The following is a 16,406-nucleotide window of genomic DNA, read 5'->3' as shown; positions in this document are numbered from 1 at the left end:
CTGCTTGTGGCGTCGGGTGTAAGAAGATTTCTAATCGATAAATAGTTTTAGTGTAAGATGCAGTTTTAGCCAGGCTTCATTTCCTGGCATTTTCGATTTCGAGCACTTTTTCCGCCTACAGTTTCCAGCAAATTTCTGAGCTGAGTTAGCAGATTGATAAATAACATTTTTTTTATGGTAAGTATTTCCTTAATGTTTTTATTAAGATATTTATATTTATCACAGATTGCGTCGTTAATATAGTGATACACTAAACATGTACATAACGTTGGTATCCACTCTTCTCGTTATGAATTCAAGCAACTTGTTGCGTTGCTCCGCAACAAGTTCGGATTTAGTTAATCTTATCGATGAGTTATGTCTTTTAAAAGCTCCCCGCTGGATTTAAGTATGAAAAGGAAACAGAATCGTTTATCGGGAAAAAATCGATTTAATAAAGGATTCAAAGCGTGGCATTAGAGAGGTCGGATACTAGACGGACTGTCCGAAGTTCAACCCCTGTTTGGAGCGCGGGAAATGTCTTTTCTCGTAGTACCCATGAACTGTTGACTGAAAAAATTTCGTCGTTAAAGCAAAATTTGGTTTCACGTGTTCGTTTAGCCCTAAAGGTATCAGTATCATAAATGACAAACATTTACGGGCAGTATTCCAGATTTGGTAGCAAAAAATTCTGAGCTGACAGCGCGGCTTAGTTATCGAAATCCACGTATTTTATTAACTGTGCAACTAGGACACCAATTTCACCATCGAGTAATGATTTTATGCTTTACTTCTTACACCGAAACAACACTTTTTAAATTCACAGTACATCTTACATGTTATGTTGTTCATTCTCAGTGGACTAAATATATTTCCATAGCAAACCAGACTTGTATTTTGGTAAAATTACCTTGGAATTTAGACAAAAAGTTACAAATTGTTTGGCTTAAGACTGGAACATTGTCGATAGCTTTATTACGAGATGAAATAAGTTAACAGACACGGGAATAACTTCTTTTCCGACCCGAAACGGATCTTTACTTAAGTGTTGCGCAAAGTTGTAGGTTGTGATAAATTGAATTGTTTAACAACGTGGGTGGATGAATCAGTTTACATAACAGTGCTCTTGAAAACCTTATCACCTTGGGGGACAGAGTTTATTTGAATATAAGCGAATAGACTGAAATAATTGTTCGAATCTGACAAAGCTCATTCATTAGTTAGCTTAAATTCATTAGTTCACCATTTTTCCTCGGCCCCAACGCTTTCTTTTGAAGGTAATTTCGACAGGAGTGCTTGTTTTCCAGCCAAACTTTGAAATATTTGCTTAATAAGGATTTGAATACGAAATTAAAAATTTGGCTCAATCTCTTTCACTTTATTACTAGCATTTTGCAATGATAAGCTTTATATTTCTAACAAGTAGATGCATATTAAATTTCTCTCCCAGCACAAGGACTTTTTCATTCGTTTTACCTCTAAAGTTTTTTTTCATATATCTAAAGCAGCAACAAAAACAACCAAACCCTGTTTAAACAAAGTTACTTTAGGATCTACGCCTTGTGCAAATGCAAAACTTAATTACATCTAACACACAGAAAACGCCAAAAATAGTATATGACGATTGTATAAAAGTATTCTAGAAAGACCCCGAACACAGAAAAGGACAAAGAACGCTTAAAAGGCCATTGTTTTTATTTTTGTTCTCCTTTTCAAATAAAAGCTGTAGTCACATATTGGTCATGAAGTATTACACATGCTATGCTTTTGTGCGTCAAATTGATGAGCGGATTTACGCATCGTAACATCGCGCGCCTTGCGTGGTTTCAATGTAATCCTTACATTCGCTATGATCGCCATAAACTTGACCAGCGACTGTATCAATCCCATCAATCATAACGATCTTCAAATAACGGCGTCTGGAACCATTGAGATTAAATCAAATAAAGTATCTTGTTGACCGTAACGATCATGTAGACAGCAGATCTCGTCCATTGGGGATCCTAGCAATCAAGAGCATCGCGAAAAACATTACAACATCGCTTCATATATTCCGGATCACCGTTGTGTTTGTTCTCCTTAGTGATCGCAAATTATTTTAACGATCGCTGAGGCCTTATGAGGGAAATTTTTTTTCTGTCAAGGCATAGTTAGTAACTATGGTCAAGGTTCTCATGTATCTTCATTTAGTGTTTATCACCATCGCCTACGTCTCTCGGCCCGAAAGATAGTTTTAGGCCTTCAGCAAAGAGAACCGGGAAGAAGTATGCACAGGGTTTGAGACCAATGGCAGACTTCTCCCTGGCTGGCCTCAAACTTCCTTACTGGCGACCAAGGGCTTTTTACCCCAGAGGTAGTCTCGTACCCAGACCTTCCACGGCCTAGCAGTTAGACGGTAGGATTCAGGTACGAGATTAGCTCGCAGACAACCCTCGCTTGCGTGGTTTGTAGCTAGGGTTAATAATTTTATGATATGAAGACGGGATATTGCCTACCATCATCATATATGTGATTTGTCGATTCCACATAAGTTGTTTTTCGCTTCTAGCAAAAGTGGGAAGCACATTTTCCAAGACATCTGCATCAAGGTTTCCTAATGTAGTTACTTACCTCAGTTAGTTAATTCCATCGAAAAAGGCAATCTCCTTTTTGTCCGCTAACATATCAATCTACATCACAGGCGAAAATGCTCTCAATAGGGGCATGAAGGTTTTAATTTTTCAGAGGATATGACCTCTCCAAAAGGCGTCTTGGATTAGTATTGGTGGGGAAAATTGTTCGCTTTTGTCTTTTTTGAAGACGTACGGTGTATTTGCGAAACATTCCCCTCAGCGTTCACATATTCTTTTACTGTAAATCGTATTTCTCAAGAAAATGATTGACCCAAAATGGAACCTCACGTCTACGCTGAAAAATGTGCAAAAAATTGTAAGCTTCTCTCATGCGCTCAAATAGACTGAGATTGCGGGAGAATGAAAAAGTTGTAGATTTTACCGGCATTGGTCACCGACACATTGAGAATGAGTAAAGGGCGAATACAAGTAACAGAGACTCGTGCAACCATCAACTAAAAACACTTAAGAGAAGTTAAAAGTGTTCATTCCTGTTGCTCACTACACCTTTTTGGTCAACACAATTTGGTCGATATTTTAGGGTCAACGCGCCACTGAGTTAATTATATTATTCTTCCGGTTGACGCCAGCGTTTCAAAAATAACTCCCCTTAAGTTCTTCATTGATATTAAATTTTCGTTGGAATTTTTCTATCCTGTTCAGATGTGTGTCTTCATTTTTTATCAGTTACATTTATGTTATAATGAATAGCTGCTGTAGAACTCCATGAGAAAAGTCCATGCCATTCCAGAATTTTCCAACTGGGGTCATTGGCGGTATGAGCTGCGGTTATTTAAGACGCCGGTTCATTTGCGGTTGAATCCGTGGATTATGTGCACTCTTGGCAAAAACTCCCGTTCCGTTCGATAATCGTCTCTCAGAATCAGTCATGTCTTTGAGTATTGAAACAAATTGCTCGGAAACCGTCCGGAAATCGCATCAGGGCTCCTCTCTCTCAAACAATAGTAATGTACGTGGGTGCCTAAAACCAATTCACTTCGACTCTTTTTAACTCGTGAATTGCGCGCATGCGCAAGAGCGAGTTATAGATATGATGTGGGGAATGCCATTCGCTCGCTCGCTCGATTGGTCGATTCCTGTAAACTTTTTTTAGATTTTAGGCTTTTGAGTGCATTTGATAGTTTTTGGCGAGCAATAAACAGACGAAATGGCGACCTTTGTTGCTAAGAATAGTGGTGGGGTGAAAAAGAAGCCAATGATAATCTTAAAAGAGTTTTTTTTTTCGTTTTAGTTTCAACAAGCGGCGCCAGCGACTGGCAGGCATGCAAGGATTCACACTGAAATAACAGAACAACCTTCGTTTTTCATAAAATTGTAATTTACAGTCCTTGAACTTAAAAACAATCCGAAGATTCATTGAAAATATCACTTACTGCGAAGCGCTCGGAGTTTACAGATGTTCAAAAGCTTCTTCTGTTATGGCGTGAGATTGAGGACAAAATTGATCATTACGTTTCGTCGCGTGTGTTTTTCCTGTGTGAAGCAACAAAAGATGCCGGCGACTGACGAAATAACAAGTTAACACGAAAATCAGATAACACCTAAACAAACAATTTTAGCTACCGATTTTCAGTGAATTTTTAAAGAACAATTTTCTTTTCAGTTTCAAGACAATTTGAAGATTCAATATACATGCAACGTACTAAAATGCGAAAGTTACACACCACAAAATTGATAAATAGGCCTGAAATGAAATTCTATCTTGTTATTGATTATACGTTGCCTAGCACGTGACTTAAATCTACCCAGGCGGAGATCCAAAATGACGGTGGGAGGCTTGGCTTAGTTATATCACTCGAAACTCGTTCCCGTTTGGCTCATTTGATAAAAAGGGAATCGTTAATGTTTTCATTAAGACAATATTGCCTTGATTTTCTAATATTTACAACGAAAGACAGTAAATTTCACTTTTCACCCACATTTACTTCCAACCTTTTCTTTTGAACCAGAAACAAAAATGATAGACGTTTAAAACACATGACATCATCCACCTTGTCAAATGTAATAGCATGATCATTTCAATTGTAATGCCTTCTTATTCCAACGTTACTTTGTTTCTTTGCTACATTAGCGAACACTGAAGTACTGCTCGTACTCTAGATATGACAATCAACCACACAATTCCCTAAACCAGATAACAATAAACATAGTCTAAAAAATCATATGTCAATTCACGAGTTTGCTCACTGAGCACTTTGATTTGAAACTGATGTTAAAAAACAAATCAATGAGTGTTGGGAATTGAATGTACAAGGTGACACGTGTTGTGTTTTTTTCACTCTGTGTATTTCAAATTGTTTGCAGTAATAAGAATTTGCCTGTTGTGCGCCATTTTATTGTTTAAAAAGTAATGTGTATTTCTGAAAAATTCACTACCATTTACAGGACCACTGGCAGTCGGTGATCCAGCTTTATCATGCATGTTGTGGTTGTTGTTGGAGGGTGTGCTTATCCTTGGTTTAATGATCACTGTAGAAAGCCTTTCAACAGATGATGTCATTTTACGGGGTGCCACAATCCCATTGAATAGTACATTATGGCAAGTGAACAGTTCTCCAACTCAAGAGGGCGTCAGGTCTGATATTGATCAGTCGTCCCCGTTTTTGTCGTTATCACAAATCACGGTGAACAGCTCCCCCGAGTCACAGTCAAACCGGAAACAAGATGTAATCAAATTATTACAAAAATCAACGAGTTCATCTTATGAACATGATATGCAGCTTACAGAAATTTCTTCAAACAAGAAATACTTGGAAAGTACAGGGGTACTTGAAAATACGTTAACTGTACCTGTTGCCCACACGGAGTTACTTTTGTCACCCACAGAAGTGACCAATCAAGGGGTTTTGCAAATGAGTAGTTATTTCACCAATTCATCTTACTCAGCAGATCTGCTGGCAAATTCAGCTGAAAACTCAAGTTATCTTTCATGGCCCTCTGTAAATAAGGCCTCTGGAAGAACAACTACAATATTCACTTCAAAATCTTTGGACTCAATAGGCGCTTCTGGTTTAGAGCAAAGTTCCAGTGTTCCAATAAAGCACAGTACAGCTGCAGTTTTGGCTTTGACACCATCTGTGGTTTTATTATCTGGTGTAATTTTTTCATCAGCTGGCATTTCAAGTAGAGAGGGAGGCAGTGTGGTATCTGAAATTCTACGTTCCACTGTGGCAGTGGATGTTAGTGTGTATTTAGTATCATCTGCAAAGTCTTCATCTGCCTCTGTTTCAAGCATGGAGATAGGAATGATGTCATCTGGGACTTTCAGTTTTGGTTTAACAGGAGATGAAAGTAGCTATGGTTTGGCCTCTGAGAGGTCATCATTAATGGCATCAGCTGCAAAGAGTTCAACTGAATTTAGTGTTTCAAGCAAAGAGGAGTTGCGCAGCTCTTCTTATGTGAAATTCAGTTCTAGCCCTGGCAATGTGCAGAGGGAGGAAAGTGTTTCTTCAGAAAAGGTGTCTAGGAAATCATCACACTTTCTGGGAAGGGATGGGAGCACAGTGTTTTCTGTGCTCTCATCTGTACATCAAAGTGCATCCCTATTGTCTTCTGGAGGAAACTTTATTTCATTTGCTGTAGTGAGCTCAAATCAATTTATTTCCTCTATTGAAGAATCGATGAGTCCCACTCCTTCTCAGGTTAGTTCTGTAGTCATCTACATGAAATTAAGATTTAATTTCCCAGGAGAGGTAATCAGACCTTTCCATAAGCTGATTTGAATTTAATTAAGGTGGCCCTTAATTGTTTTTATTTTCAAACATTATTTCCAAGATGAATGGATGATACTACCACAATTTTTGGTATGTTCCCCTTAAAGATAGTGTCAAAAATGGCCAATTATTCCTCAAAATGGTTTCATGATTTTTAATACTTGTAAGCTTTGCTATAATAACACTACTGCCTCTAACAAACACCCTTTATTTTAAGCTTAATTCCAAAACAAGTTTGGTGATCCCTATTCTTTCACAATGGATTGCAGTCATCTATCTGCTGCATCAAAGAAAACTCTATGCAGTTAAGAAAAACCTTTTATCACCAAAATACTGAGGTGGCTGTGAACTGAATACATAGATTTTTATTTTTGGATTTAGAAAGATATGCATATCACAATTCAGTGATATGCAATGGAGATCATGAAACAGGGTTCAGAAATTAACACATCAATTAGAAAACAAGGCTGTTATTTTCAGAGGTTCAAGAGTTATCATAGTGTCCTCGATTTTGAGAAAAATGAGTACATTTTGTTTATGACTAATTTAGCAGGTTAAGAAGTAAATGTATTTAGAAGCTATGATTCATCCCAGATTTGTTGTTTGAAAATAAAAAAAAACCAATTTGAGAACCTTGAAGCTGGTAAGTAATAGTGGAACTAGTTCTATTGATTTTTTTTTTGGAATCAAAACTTAATAAAGAGAGAAACAGTATTTTTATCGCTAGTAGAGAAACAGTACACTCAACCTTATGAATTGGTATCATAATGCTCCAATCACTCAAAGTTCAACATCCCCCCCCCCCCCACCACAGGCAATTTTCAGGTATTTGACTGTTGTGCTTGCCCTGAGGGTGGGGAATTAGAACCCTGCCTAGCTGGCGTGGGAAATTTGAATTGGATGTGTCAGGTCTTTCCCATGGAATACAAGTGTTATATCTTTCAATGTGGAAATGTTCACTTTCTTAAGAAAATGGCTCAGAAGAGAAAGTCCTCAAGGGCTAGGTTTTAAAGCTTGGCCAATGAGTAGAAAGGTTTGGTTGCTGATTTTGACTTTTAAAAAAATATTGGATGGTTCATTTGAGGATAATCTTTTTACCTCTGAGGTGGGAATTTATAAAACTGGTCTTCAACAGTTCATATGTCCAAGGGGGTTGCTTCGGCCACCCAAGAGGGGGATGTAGAAACTTTTACTTGATTGTTGCACTTGTGAGCTTAAACTCTCTCCTGGTAAAGAATGGACACATCAGCAAAAAAACAAAAAACAAAAAAACAACGAAGAATAGGTTACTCTTAGTCCTCGCCCACTCGTTAGGATTTTACTCAACTAGAGGTAGTAAAATTCAGGGACATTATATATTTCAAAATCATTCTGCATAAGAATTTGGCTAACCAGAGAAACCTGTAAACAAATATTCTTATTGTTCAAGTCAGAAGGAGATGCTTATTTGGTAGCTCCATGAAAGCCATAGTTGCACTTTTTTATAGTTCTCTTATGTTGTAGTCATTGTATATTTTGGCTGTTCTATGAAATGCAGATCCTATTTTTCGTTATTCATTCCATAAAATAACATAAGTAGCCTGACTTTATCGAAAATTTTTAATTTTACAGCATCACTTCCACCTAAATTCTTTGTAAATAAAACTATTGATAACTTTTACTGATAAATTTATATATCTTTGTCAAGAATTCTACCATATTTAAGTTTATCCAAACACTCCTTAGAGTAAAATACATTAATCTTACAATTACTTTTCGCTTTAAAAATCAACGCAGGAAACTACGAGTAAACAAACCTTTCTAGTCAAGAAAAGTACAATGTCTGTAACACCACCAACAGTGTCCAGTTTCGCATCGGCTGAGAGTACAGTGAAGGCGTCTTCAGAGAGGTCATTGATGGAAGCGCCATCCTCGGTCGTGAAATCGTCGACTTTCGATGTGAGCAGTGCAATCAGTGTATCCCCATCCTCCATGGTGGTATCCAGTAAGACTTCAAAGCAAAGGACAGTTGAGGTGTCATCAGAAAGGTCAGTGTTGGTATCACCTTCATCGCTATCATTTTCGCCTACTTTGAGTGTGAGCAGAAAAAAGCAGAGATCGTCATCTTTAATAGTAGCTTCCAGTCTGTCCAGTCTGCCATCAGAGCACAGCACAGTCAAACTGTCTTCAGAGAGATCAGAGTTGGTGTCACCTTCATTGCTTGTGCCATCGTCCACTGTGGGTATTAGCAGAGCAAGGAGCAGCTCCCTGTTAGCAACAATAGAGTCCAGTGTGACATCAGAACACAGCACACTGAGAGCATCTTTAGAAGGCTCGTTGCCAGTATCACCATCGTCAGTTGCGTCCTTGTGGACCTTAGTTGTTAGCAGAGAGAGCAAGAGATCGTCATCAGCAGTTTTAGTCTCCAGTGTGGCATCCAAGCAAAGCACAGTTGGAGAGTCTTTTGCAAGTTCATTGCTGCTGTCACCATCATCGGTTGCAGTATTGTCGACTAATGGCATTAGCAGGGAAAGCAGCAGATCGTTATCACCAGTAATAGTGTCCAGTTTGGCATCGGATGAGAGTAGAATGAAGGCGTCTTCAGAGAGGTCATTGCTGGAAGCGCCATCGTCGGTAGTGAAATCGTCGACTTTTGATGTGAGCAGTGCAATCAATGTATCCCCATCCTCCATAGTGGTATCCAGTAAGACATCGGAGCAAAGGACAGTTGAGGTGTCATCAGAAAGGTCAGTGTTGGGATCACCTTCATCGCTAGCATTTTCGCCTACTTTGAACGTGAGCAGAGAAAGCCAGAGATCGTCATCTTCAATAGTAGCTTCTAGTCTGTCCAGTCTGCCATTAGAGCACAGCACAGTCAAACTGTCTTCAGAGAGATCAGAGTTCGTGTCACCTTCATTGCTTGTGCCATCGTCCAGTGTGGGTAGTAGCAGAGAAAGGAGCAGCTTCCTGTTAGCAACAATAGAGTCCAGTGTGACATCAGAACAAAGCACACAGAGAGCATCTTTAGAAGGCTCGTTGCCAGTATCACCATCGTCAGTTGCCTCCTTGTGGACTTTAGTTGTTAGCAGAGAGAGTAAGAGATCGTCATCAGCAGTTTTAATTTCCAGTGTGGCATCAAAGCAAAGCACAGTTGGAGAATCTTTTGCAAGTTCATTGCTGCTGTCACCATCATCGGTTGCAGTATTGTCGACTGATGGTATTAGCAGGGAAAGCAGCAGATCGTTATCACCAGTAATAGTGTCCAGTTTGGTATCGGATGAGAGTACAGTGAAGGCGTCTTCAGAGAGGTCATTGCTGGAAGCGCCATCATCGGTTGTGAAATCGTCGACTTTTGATGTGAGCAGTACAATCAGTGTCTCCCCATCCTCCTTAGTGGTATCCAGTAAGACTTCGGAGCTAAGGACAGTGGAGGTGTCATCAGAAAGGTCAGTGTTGGGATCACCTTCATGGGTAGCATTTTCGCCTACTTTGAGTGTGAGCAGAGAAAGCCAGAGATCATCGTCTTCAATAGTAGCCTCCAGACTGTCCAGTCTGCCATCAGAGCACAGCACAGTCAAACTGTCTTCAGAGAGATCAGAGTTCGTGTCACCTTCACTGTGTGTGCCATCGTCCACTGTGGGTAGTAGCAGAGAAAGCAGCAGCTCCCTGTTAGCAAGAATAGAGTCCAGGGTGACATCAGAACAAAGCACAGTGAGAGCATCTTTAGAAAGCTCGTTTCCAGTATCACCATCGTCAGTTGCGTCATTGTCGGCTTTTGTTGTTAGCAGACAGAGCAAGAAACCGTCATTAGCAGTTTTAGTCTCCAGTGTGGCATCAAGGCAAAGCACAGTTAGACAGTCTTTTGCAAGTTCATTGCTGTTGTCACCATCATCGGTTGCAGTATTACCAACTGATGGTATTAGCAGGGAAAGCAGCAGATCGTTATCACCAGTAAAAGTGTCCAGTTTGGCATCGGATGAGAGTACAGTGAAGGCGTCTTCAGAGAGGTCATTGTATGAAGCGCCATCGTCGGTAGTGAAATCGTCGACCTTTGATGTGAGCAGTGCAATCAGTGTATCCCCATCTTCCATAGCGGTATCCAGTAAGACTTCCGAGCAAAGGACAGTTGAGGTGTCATCAGAAAGGTCAGTGTTGGGATCACCTTCATCCCTAACATTTTCGCCTACTTTGAGTGTGAGCAGAGAAAGGCAGAGATCGTCATTTTTAATACCAGCTTCTAGTCTGTCCAGTCTGCCATCAGAGCACAGCAGAAGCAAAGTGTCGTCAGAGAGATCAGAGTTCGTGTCACCTTCATTGCTTGTGCCATCGTCCAGTGTGGGTAGTAGCAGAGAAAGTAGCAGCTCCCAGTTAGCAACAATAGAGTCCAGTATGACATCAGAACAAATCACAGTAAGAGCATCTTTAGAAAGGTCATTGCCAGTATCCCCATCGTCAGTTGCGTCCTTGTCGACTTTTGTTGTTAGCAGAGAGAGCAAGAGATTGTCATCAGCAGTTTTAGTCTCCAGTGTGGCATCAAAGCAAAGCACAGTTGGACAGTCTTTTGCAAGTTCATTGCTGCTGTCACCATCATCGGTTGCAGTATTGTCGACTGATGGTATTAGCAAGGAAAGCAGCAGATCGTTATCACCAGTAATAGAGTCCAGTTTGGCATCGGATGAGAGTAGAGTGAAGGCGTCTTCAGAGAGGTCATTGCTGGAAGCGCCATCGTCGGTAGTGAAATCGTCGACTTTTGATGTGAGCAGTGGAATCAGTGTATCCCCATCCTCCATAGTGGTATCCAGTAAGGCTTCGGAGCAAAGGACAGTTGAGGTGTCATCAGAAAGGTTAGTGTTGGGATCACCTTCATGGGTAGCATTTTCGCCTACTTTGAGTGTGAGCAGAGAAAGGCAGAGATCGTCATTTTCAATAGTAGCTTCCAGTCTGTCCAGTCTGCCATCAGAGCACAGCACAGTCAAACTGTCTTCAGAGAGATCAGAGTTTGTGTCACCTTCATTGCTCTTGTCACTGTCCACTGTGGTTAATAGAAGAGAAAGCAGCAGCTTCCTGTTAGCAACAATAGAGTCCACTGTGACATCAGAACAAAGCACACTGAGATTATCTTTAGAAAGCTCGTTGCCAGGATCACCATCGTCAGTTGCGTCTTTCTGGACTTTATTTGTTAGCAGAGAGAGAAAGAGGTCGTCATCAGCAGTTTTAGTCTCCAGTGTGGCATTAGAGCAAAGCACAGTTGGACAGTCTTTTGCAAGTTCATTTCTGCAGCCATCATCATCGGTTGCACTATTGTCGACTGGTCGTATTAGCAGGGAAAGCAGCAGACCGTTATCACCAGTAAAAGTGTCCAGTTTGGCATCAGATGAGAGTACAGTGAAGGCGTCTTCAGAGAGGTCTTTGCTGGAAGGGCCATCCTCGGTCGTGAAATCGTTGACTTTTGATGTGAGCAGTGCAATCAGTGTATCCCCATCCTCCATAGTGGTATCCAGTAAGACTTCGGAACAAAGGACAATTGAGGTTTCATCAGACAGGTCAGTGTTGAGATCACATTCATCGGTAGCATTTTCGCCTACTTTGAGTGTGAGCAGAGAAAGCCAGAGATCGTTATCTTCAATAGTAGCTTCCAGTCTCTCCAGTCTGCCATCAGAGCACAGCAGAAGCAAAGTGTCGTCAGAGAGATCAGAGTTCGTGTCACCTTCATTGCTTGTGCCATCGTCCAGTGTGGGTAGTAGCAGAGAAAGTAGCAGCTCCCAGTTAGCAACAATAGAGTCCAGTATGACATCAGAACAAATCACAGTAAGAGCATCTTTAGAAAGGTCGTTGCCAGTATCCCCATCGTCAGTTGCGTCCTTGTCGACTTTTGTTGTTAGCAGAGAGAGCAAGAGATTGTCATCAGCAGTTTTAGTCTCCAGTGTGGCATCAAAGCAAAGCACAGTTGGACAGTCTTTTGCAAGTTCATTGCTGCTGTCACCATCATCGGTTGCAGTATTGTCGACTGATGGTATTAGCAGGGAAAGCAGCAGATCGTTATCGCCAGTAATAGAATCCAGTTTGGCATCGGATGCGAGTACAGTGAAGGCGTCTTCAGAGCGGTCATTGCTGGAAGTTCCATCCTCGGTCGTGAAATTGTCGACTTTTGATGTGAGCAGTGCAATCAGTGTAACCCCATCTTCTATAGTGGAATTCAGTAAGACTTCAAAGCAAAGGACAGTCGAGGTGTCATCAGAAAAGTCAGTGTCGGGATCACCTTCATCGCTAGCATTTTCGCCTACTGTGAGTGTGAGCAGAGAAAGGCAGAGATCGTCATCTTCAATAGTAGCCTCCAGTCTGTCCAGTCTGCCATCAGGGCACAGCACGGTGAATCTGTCTTCAGAGAGATCAGAGTTCGTGTCACCTTCATTGCTTGTGCCATCATCCAGTGTGGTTAGTACCAGAGAAAGTAGCAGCTCCCAGTTAGCAACAAAAAAGTCCAGTGTGACATCAGAACAAAACACACTGAGAGCATCTTTAGAAAGCTCATTGCCAGGATCATCGCTAGCATTTTCGCCTACTGTGAGTGTGAGCAGAGAAAGGCAGAGATCGTCATCTTCAATAGTAGCTTCCAGTTTGTCCAGTCTGCCATCAGGGCATAGCACGGTGAATCTGTCTTCAGAGAGATCAGAGTTCGTGTCACCTTCAGTGCTTGTGCCATCATCCAGTGTGGTTAGTACCAGAGATAGTAGCAGCTCCCAGTTAGCAACAAAAAAGCCCAGTGTGACATTAGAACAAAGCACACTGAGAGCATCTTTAGAAAGCTCATTGCCAGTATCACCATCGTCAGTTGCGTCCTTGTCGACTTTTGTTGTTATCAGAGAGAGCAAGAGATCGTCATCAGCAGTTTTAGTCTCCAGTGTGGCATCAAAGCATAGCACAGTTGGACAGTCTTTTGCAAGTTCATTGCTGCTGTCACCATCATCGGTTGCAGTATTGTCGACTGATGGTATTAGCAGGGAAAGCAGCGGACTGTTATCACTAGTAATAGTGTCCAGTTTTGCATTGGATGAGAGTACAGTGAAGGCGTTTTCAGAGAAGTCATTGCTGGAAGTGCTATCCTCAGTAGTGAAATCGTCCACTTTTGATGTGAGCAGTTCAATCAGTGTATCCCTATCCTCCATGGTGGTATCCAGGAAGACATCGGAGGAAAACACAGTTGAGGAGTCATCAGAAAGGTCAGTGTTGGGATCACCTTCATCGGTAGCATTTTCGCCTACTTTGGGTGTGAGCACAGAAAGGGAGAGATTGTCATCTTCAATAGTAGCTTCCAGTCTGTCCAGTCTGCTATCAGAGCACAGCACAGTCAAAGTGTCTCCAGATAGATCAAAGTTAGTGTCACCTTTATTGCTTGTGCCATTGTCCACTGTGGTTAGTAGCAGAGGAAGTAGCAGTTCCCAGTTAGCAACAATAGAGTCCAGTGTGGCATCAGAACAAAGCACAGTGAGATCATCTTTAGAAAGCTCGTTGCCAGTGTTACCATCGTCAGTTGCGTCCTTGTTGACTTTTATTGTTAGCAGAGAGAGAAAGAGATCGTCATCAGCAGTTTTAGTCTCCAGTGTGGCATCAAAGGAAAGCACAGTTGGACAGTCTTTTGGAAATTCGTTGTTGCTGTCACCATCATCAGTTGCAGTATTGTCGACTGATGGTATTAGCAGGGAAAGCAGCAGATCGTTATCACCAATAATAGTGCCCAGTTTGGTATCGGATGAGAGTACAGTTAAAGCGTCTTCAGAGAGGTCATTGTTGGAAGGGCCATCCTCTATTATGAAATCGTCGACTTTTTATGTGAGCAGTGCAATCAGTGTACCTTCATCCTCCATAGTGGTATCCAGTAAGACTTCCGAGCAAAGGACAGTTAAGGTGTCATCAGAAAGGTCAGTGTTTAGATCACATTCATCGGTAGCATTTTCGCCTACTTTAAGTGTGAGCGGAGAAAGCCAGAGATCGTTATCTTCAATAGTAGCCTCCAATCTGTCCAGTCTTCCATCAGGGTACAGCACAGCTAAACTCTCTTCAGAGAGATCAGAATTCGTGTCACCTTCACTGCTTTTGCCATCGTCCACTGTGGGTAGTAGCAGAGAAAGCAGTAGCTCTGTATTAGCAACAAAAGAGTCTAGTGTGACATCAGAAAAAAGCACACTGAGATTATTTTTAGAAAGCTCGTTGCCAGTATCACCATCGTCAGTTGCGTCATTGTCGACTTTTGTTGTTAGCAGAGAGAAATCGTCATTGGCAGTTTTAGTCTCCAGTGTGATATCAAAGCAAAGTACAGTTGGACAGTCTTTTGCAAGGTCATTGCTGCTGTCACCATCATCGGTTGCAGCATTGTCGACTGATGGTATTAGCAAGGAAAGCAGCAGATCGTTATCAGCAGTAATAGTGTCTAGTTTTGCATCGGATGAGAGTACAGTGAAGGCGTCTTTAGAGGGGTCATTGCTGGAAGTGTCATCCTCGGTAGTTAAATTGTCGACTTTTGATGTGAGCAGTGCAATCAGTGTATCCCCATTTTCCATAGCGGTATCCAGTAACACTATGGAGGAAAGGACAGTTGAGGTGTCATCAGAAAGGTCAGTGTTAGGATCACCTTCATTGCTAACATTTTCGCCTACTTTGAGTGTGAGCAAAGAAAGCCAGAGATCGTCATCTTCAATAGTAGCTTCCAGTGTGTCCAGTCTGCCATCAGAGCACAGCACAGTCAAACTGTCTTCAGAGAGATTGCAGTTCATGTCACCTTCATTGCTTCTGCCATCGCCCTTTATGGGTAGTAGCAGACAAAGCAGCAGCTCCCTGTTAGCAACAATAGAGTCCTGTGTGAAATCAGAAGAAAGCACACTGAGAGCATTTTTAGAAAGTTCGCTGACAGTATCACCATCGTCAGTTGCGTCCTTATCGACTTTTGTTGTGAGCAGAGAGAGCAGGAGATCGTCAACAATACCTTTAGTCTCCAGCGTGGCATTAAAGCAAAGCCCAGTTAAGCAGTCTTTTGTAAGTTCATTGCTGCTGTCACCATCACCGGTTCAAGCATTGTCGACTGATGGTATTAGCAAGGAAAGCAGGAGACCGTTATCACCAGTAATAGTGTCCAGTTTGGCATCGGATGAGGGTACACTGAAGGCGTCTTCAGAGGGGTCATTGCTGGAAGTGCCATCCTCGGTAGTGAAATCGTCGACTTTTGATGTGAGCAGTGCGATCAGTGTTTTCCCATCCTCCATAGTGGTATCTAGTAAGACATCGGAGCAAAGGACCGTTGAGGTGTCATCAGAAAGGTCAGTGTTGGGATCTCTTTCATCGCTAACATTTTTGCCTACTTTAAGTGTGAGCAGAGAAAGCCAGAAATCGTCATCTTCAATAGTAGCCTCCGATCTGTCCAGTCTTCCATCAGGGTATAGCACACCTAAACTCTCTTCAGAGAGATCAGAATTCGTGTCACCTTCACTGCTTTTGCCATCGTCCACTGTGGGTAGTAGCAGAGAAAGCAGCAGCTCTGTGTTAGCAACAATAGAGTCTAGTGTGACATCAGAAAAAAGCACACTGAGATTATCTTTAGAAAGCTCATTGCCAGTATCACCATCGTCAGTTGCGTCATTGTCGACTTTTGTTGTTAGCAGAGAGAAATCGTCATTGGCAGTTTTAGTCTCCAGTGTGATATCAAACCAAAGCACAGTTGGACAGTCTTTTGCAAGGTCATTGCTGCTGTCACCATCATCGGTTGCAGCATTGTCGACTGATGGTATTAGCAAGGAAAGCAGCAGATCGTTATCAGCAGTAATAGTGTCTAGTTTGGCATCAGATGAGAGTAGAGTGAAGGTGTCGTTAGAGGGGTCATTGCTGGAAGTGCCATCCTCGGTAGTTAAATTGTCGACTTTTGATGTGAGCAGTGCAATCAGTGTATCCCCATTTTCCATAGTGGTATCCAGTAACACTTCGGAGGAAAGGACAGTTGAGGTGTCATCAGAAAGGTCAGTGTTAGGATCACCTTCATTGCTAACATTTTCGCCTACTTTGGGTGTGAGCAGAGAAAGCCAGAGATCGTCATCTTCAATAGTAGCTTCTAGTC

General features: G+C 41.7%; 1 protein-coding gene across 1 annotated transcript in view; it reads left to right on the top strand.

The window, feature by feature from the left end:
• Positions 1 to 16,404, top strand: part of LOC149040763 (uncharacterized) — a 16,649-nt gene extending 245 nt beyond the window's left edge. Inside the window, exons 2-4 of the mRNA XM_089181609.1 lie at positions 4,998 to 6,253; positions 8,102 to 16,308; positions 16,395 to 16,404. Of these exons, the coding sequence (XP_089037735.1) occupies positions 4,998 to 6,253; positions 8,102 to 16,308; positions 16,395 to 16,404 (9,473 nt within the window). The remainder of the gene's footprint in view (positions 1 to 4,997; positions 6,254 to 8,101; positions 16,309 to 16,394) is intronic.
• The last annotated feature ends 2 nt before the right edge of the window (positions 16,405 to 16,406 follow it).

The sequence above is a fragment of the Pocillopora damicornis genome, chromosome 9, assembly GCF_964200805.1.
Source record: "Pocillopora damicornis chromosome 9, jaPocDami1.2, whole genome shotgun sequence".
Classification (NCBI taxonomy): Eukaryota; Metazoa; Cnidaria; class Anthozoa; order Scleractinia; family Pocilloporidae; genus Pocillopora; species Pocillopora damicornis.
The sequence above is the reverse complement of the archived record's forward strand: the minus strand, read 5'-3'. Positions and strand labels throughout refer to the sequence as shown.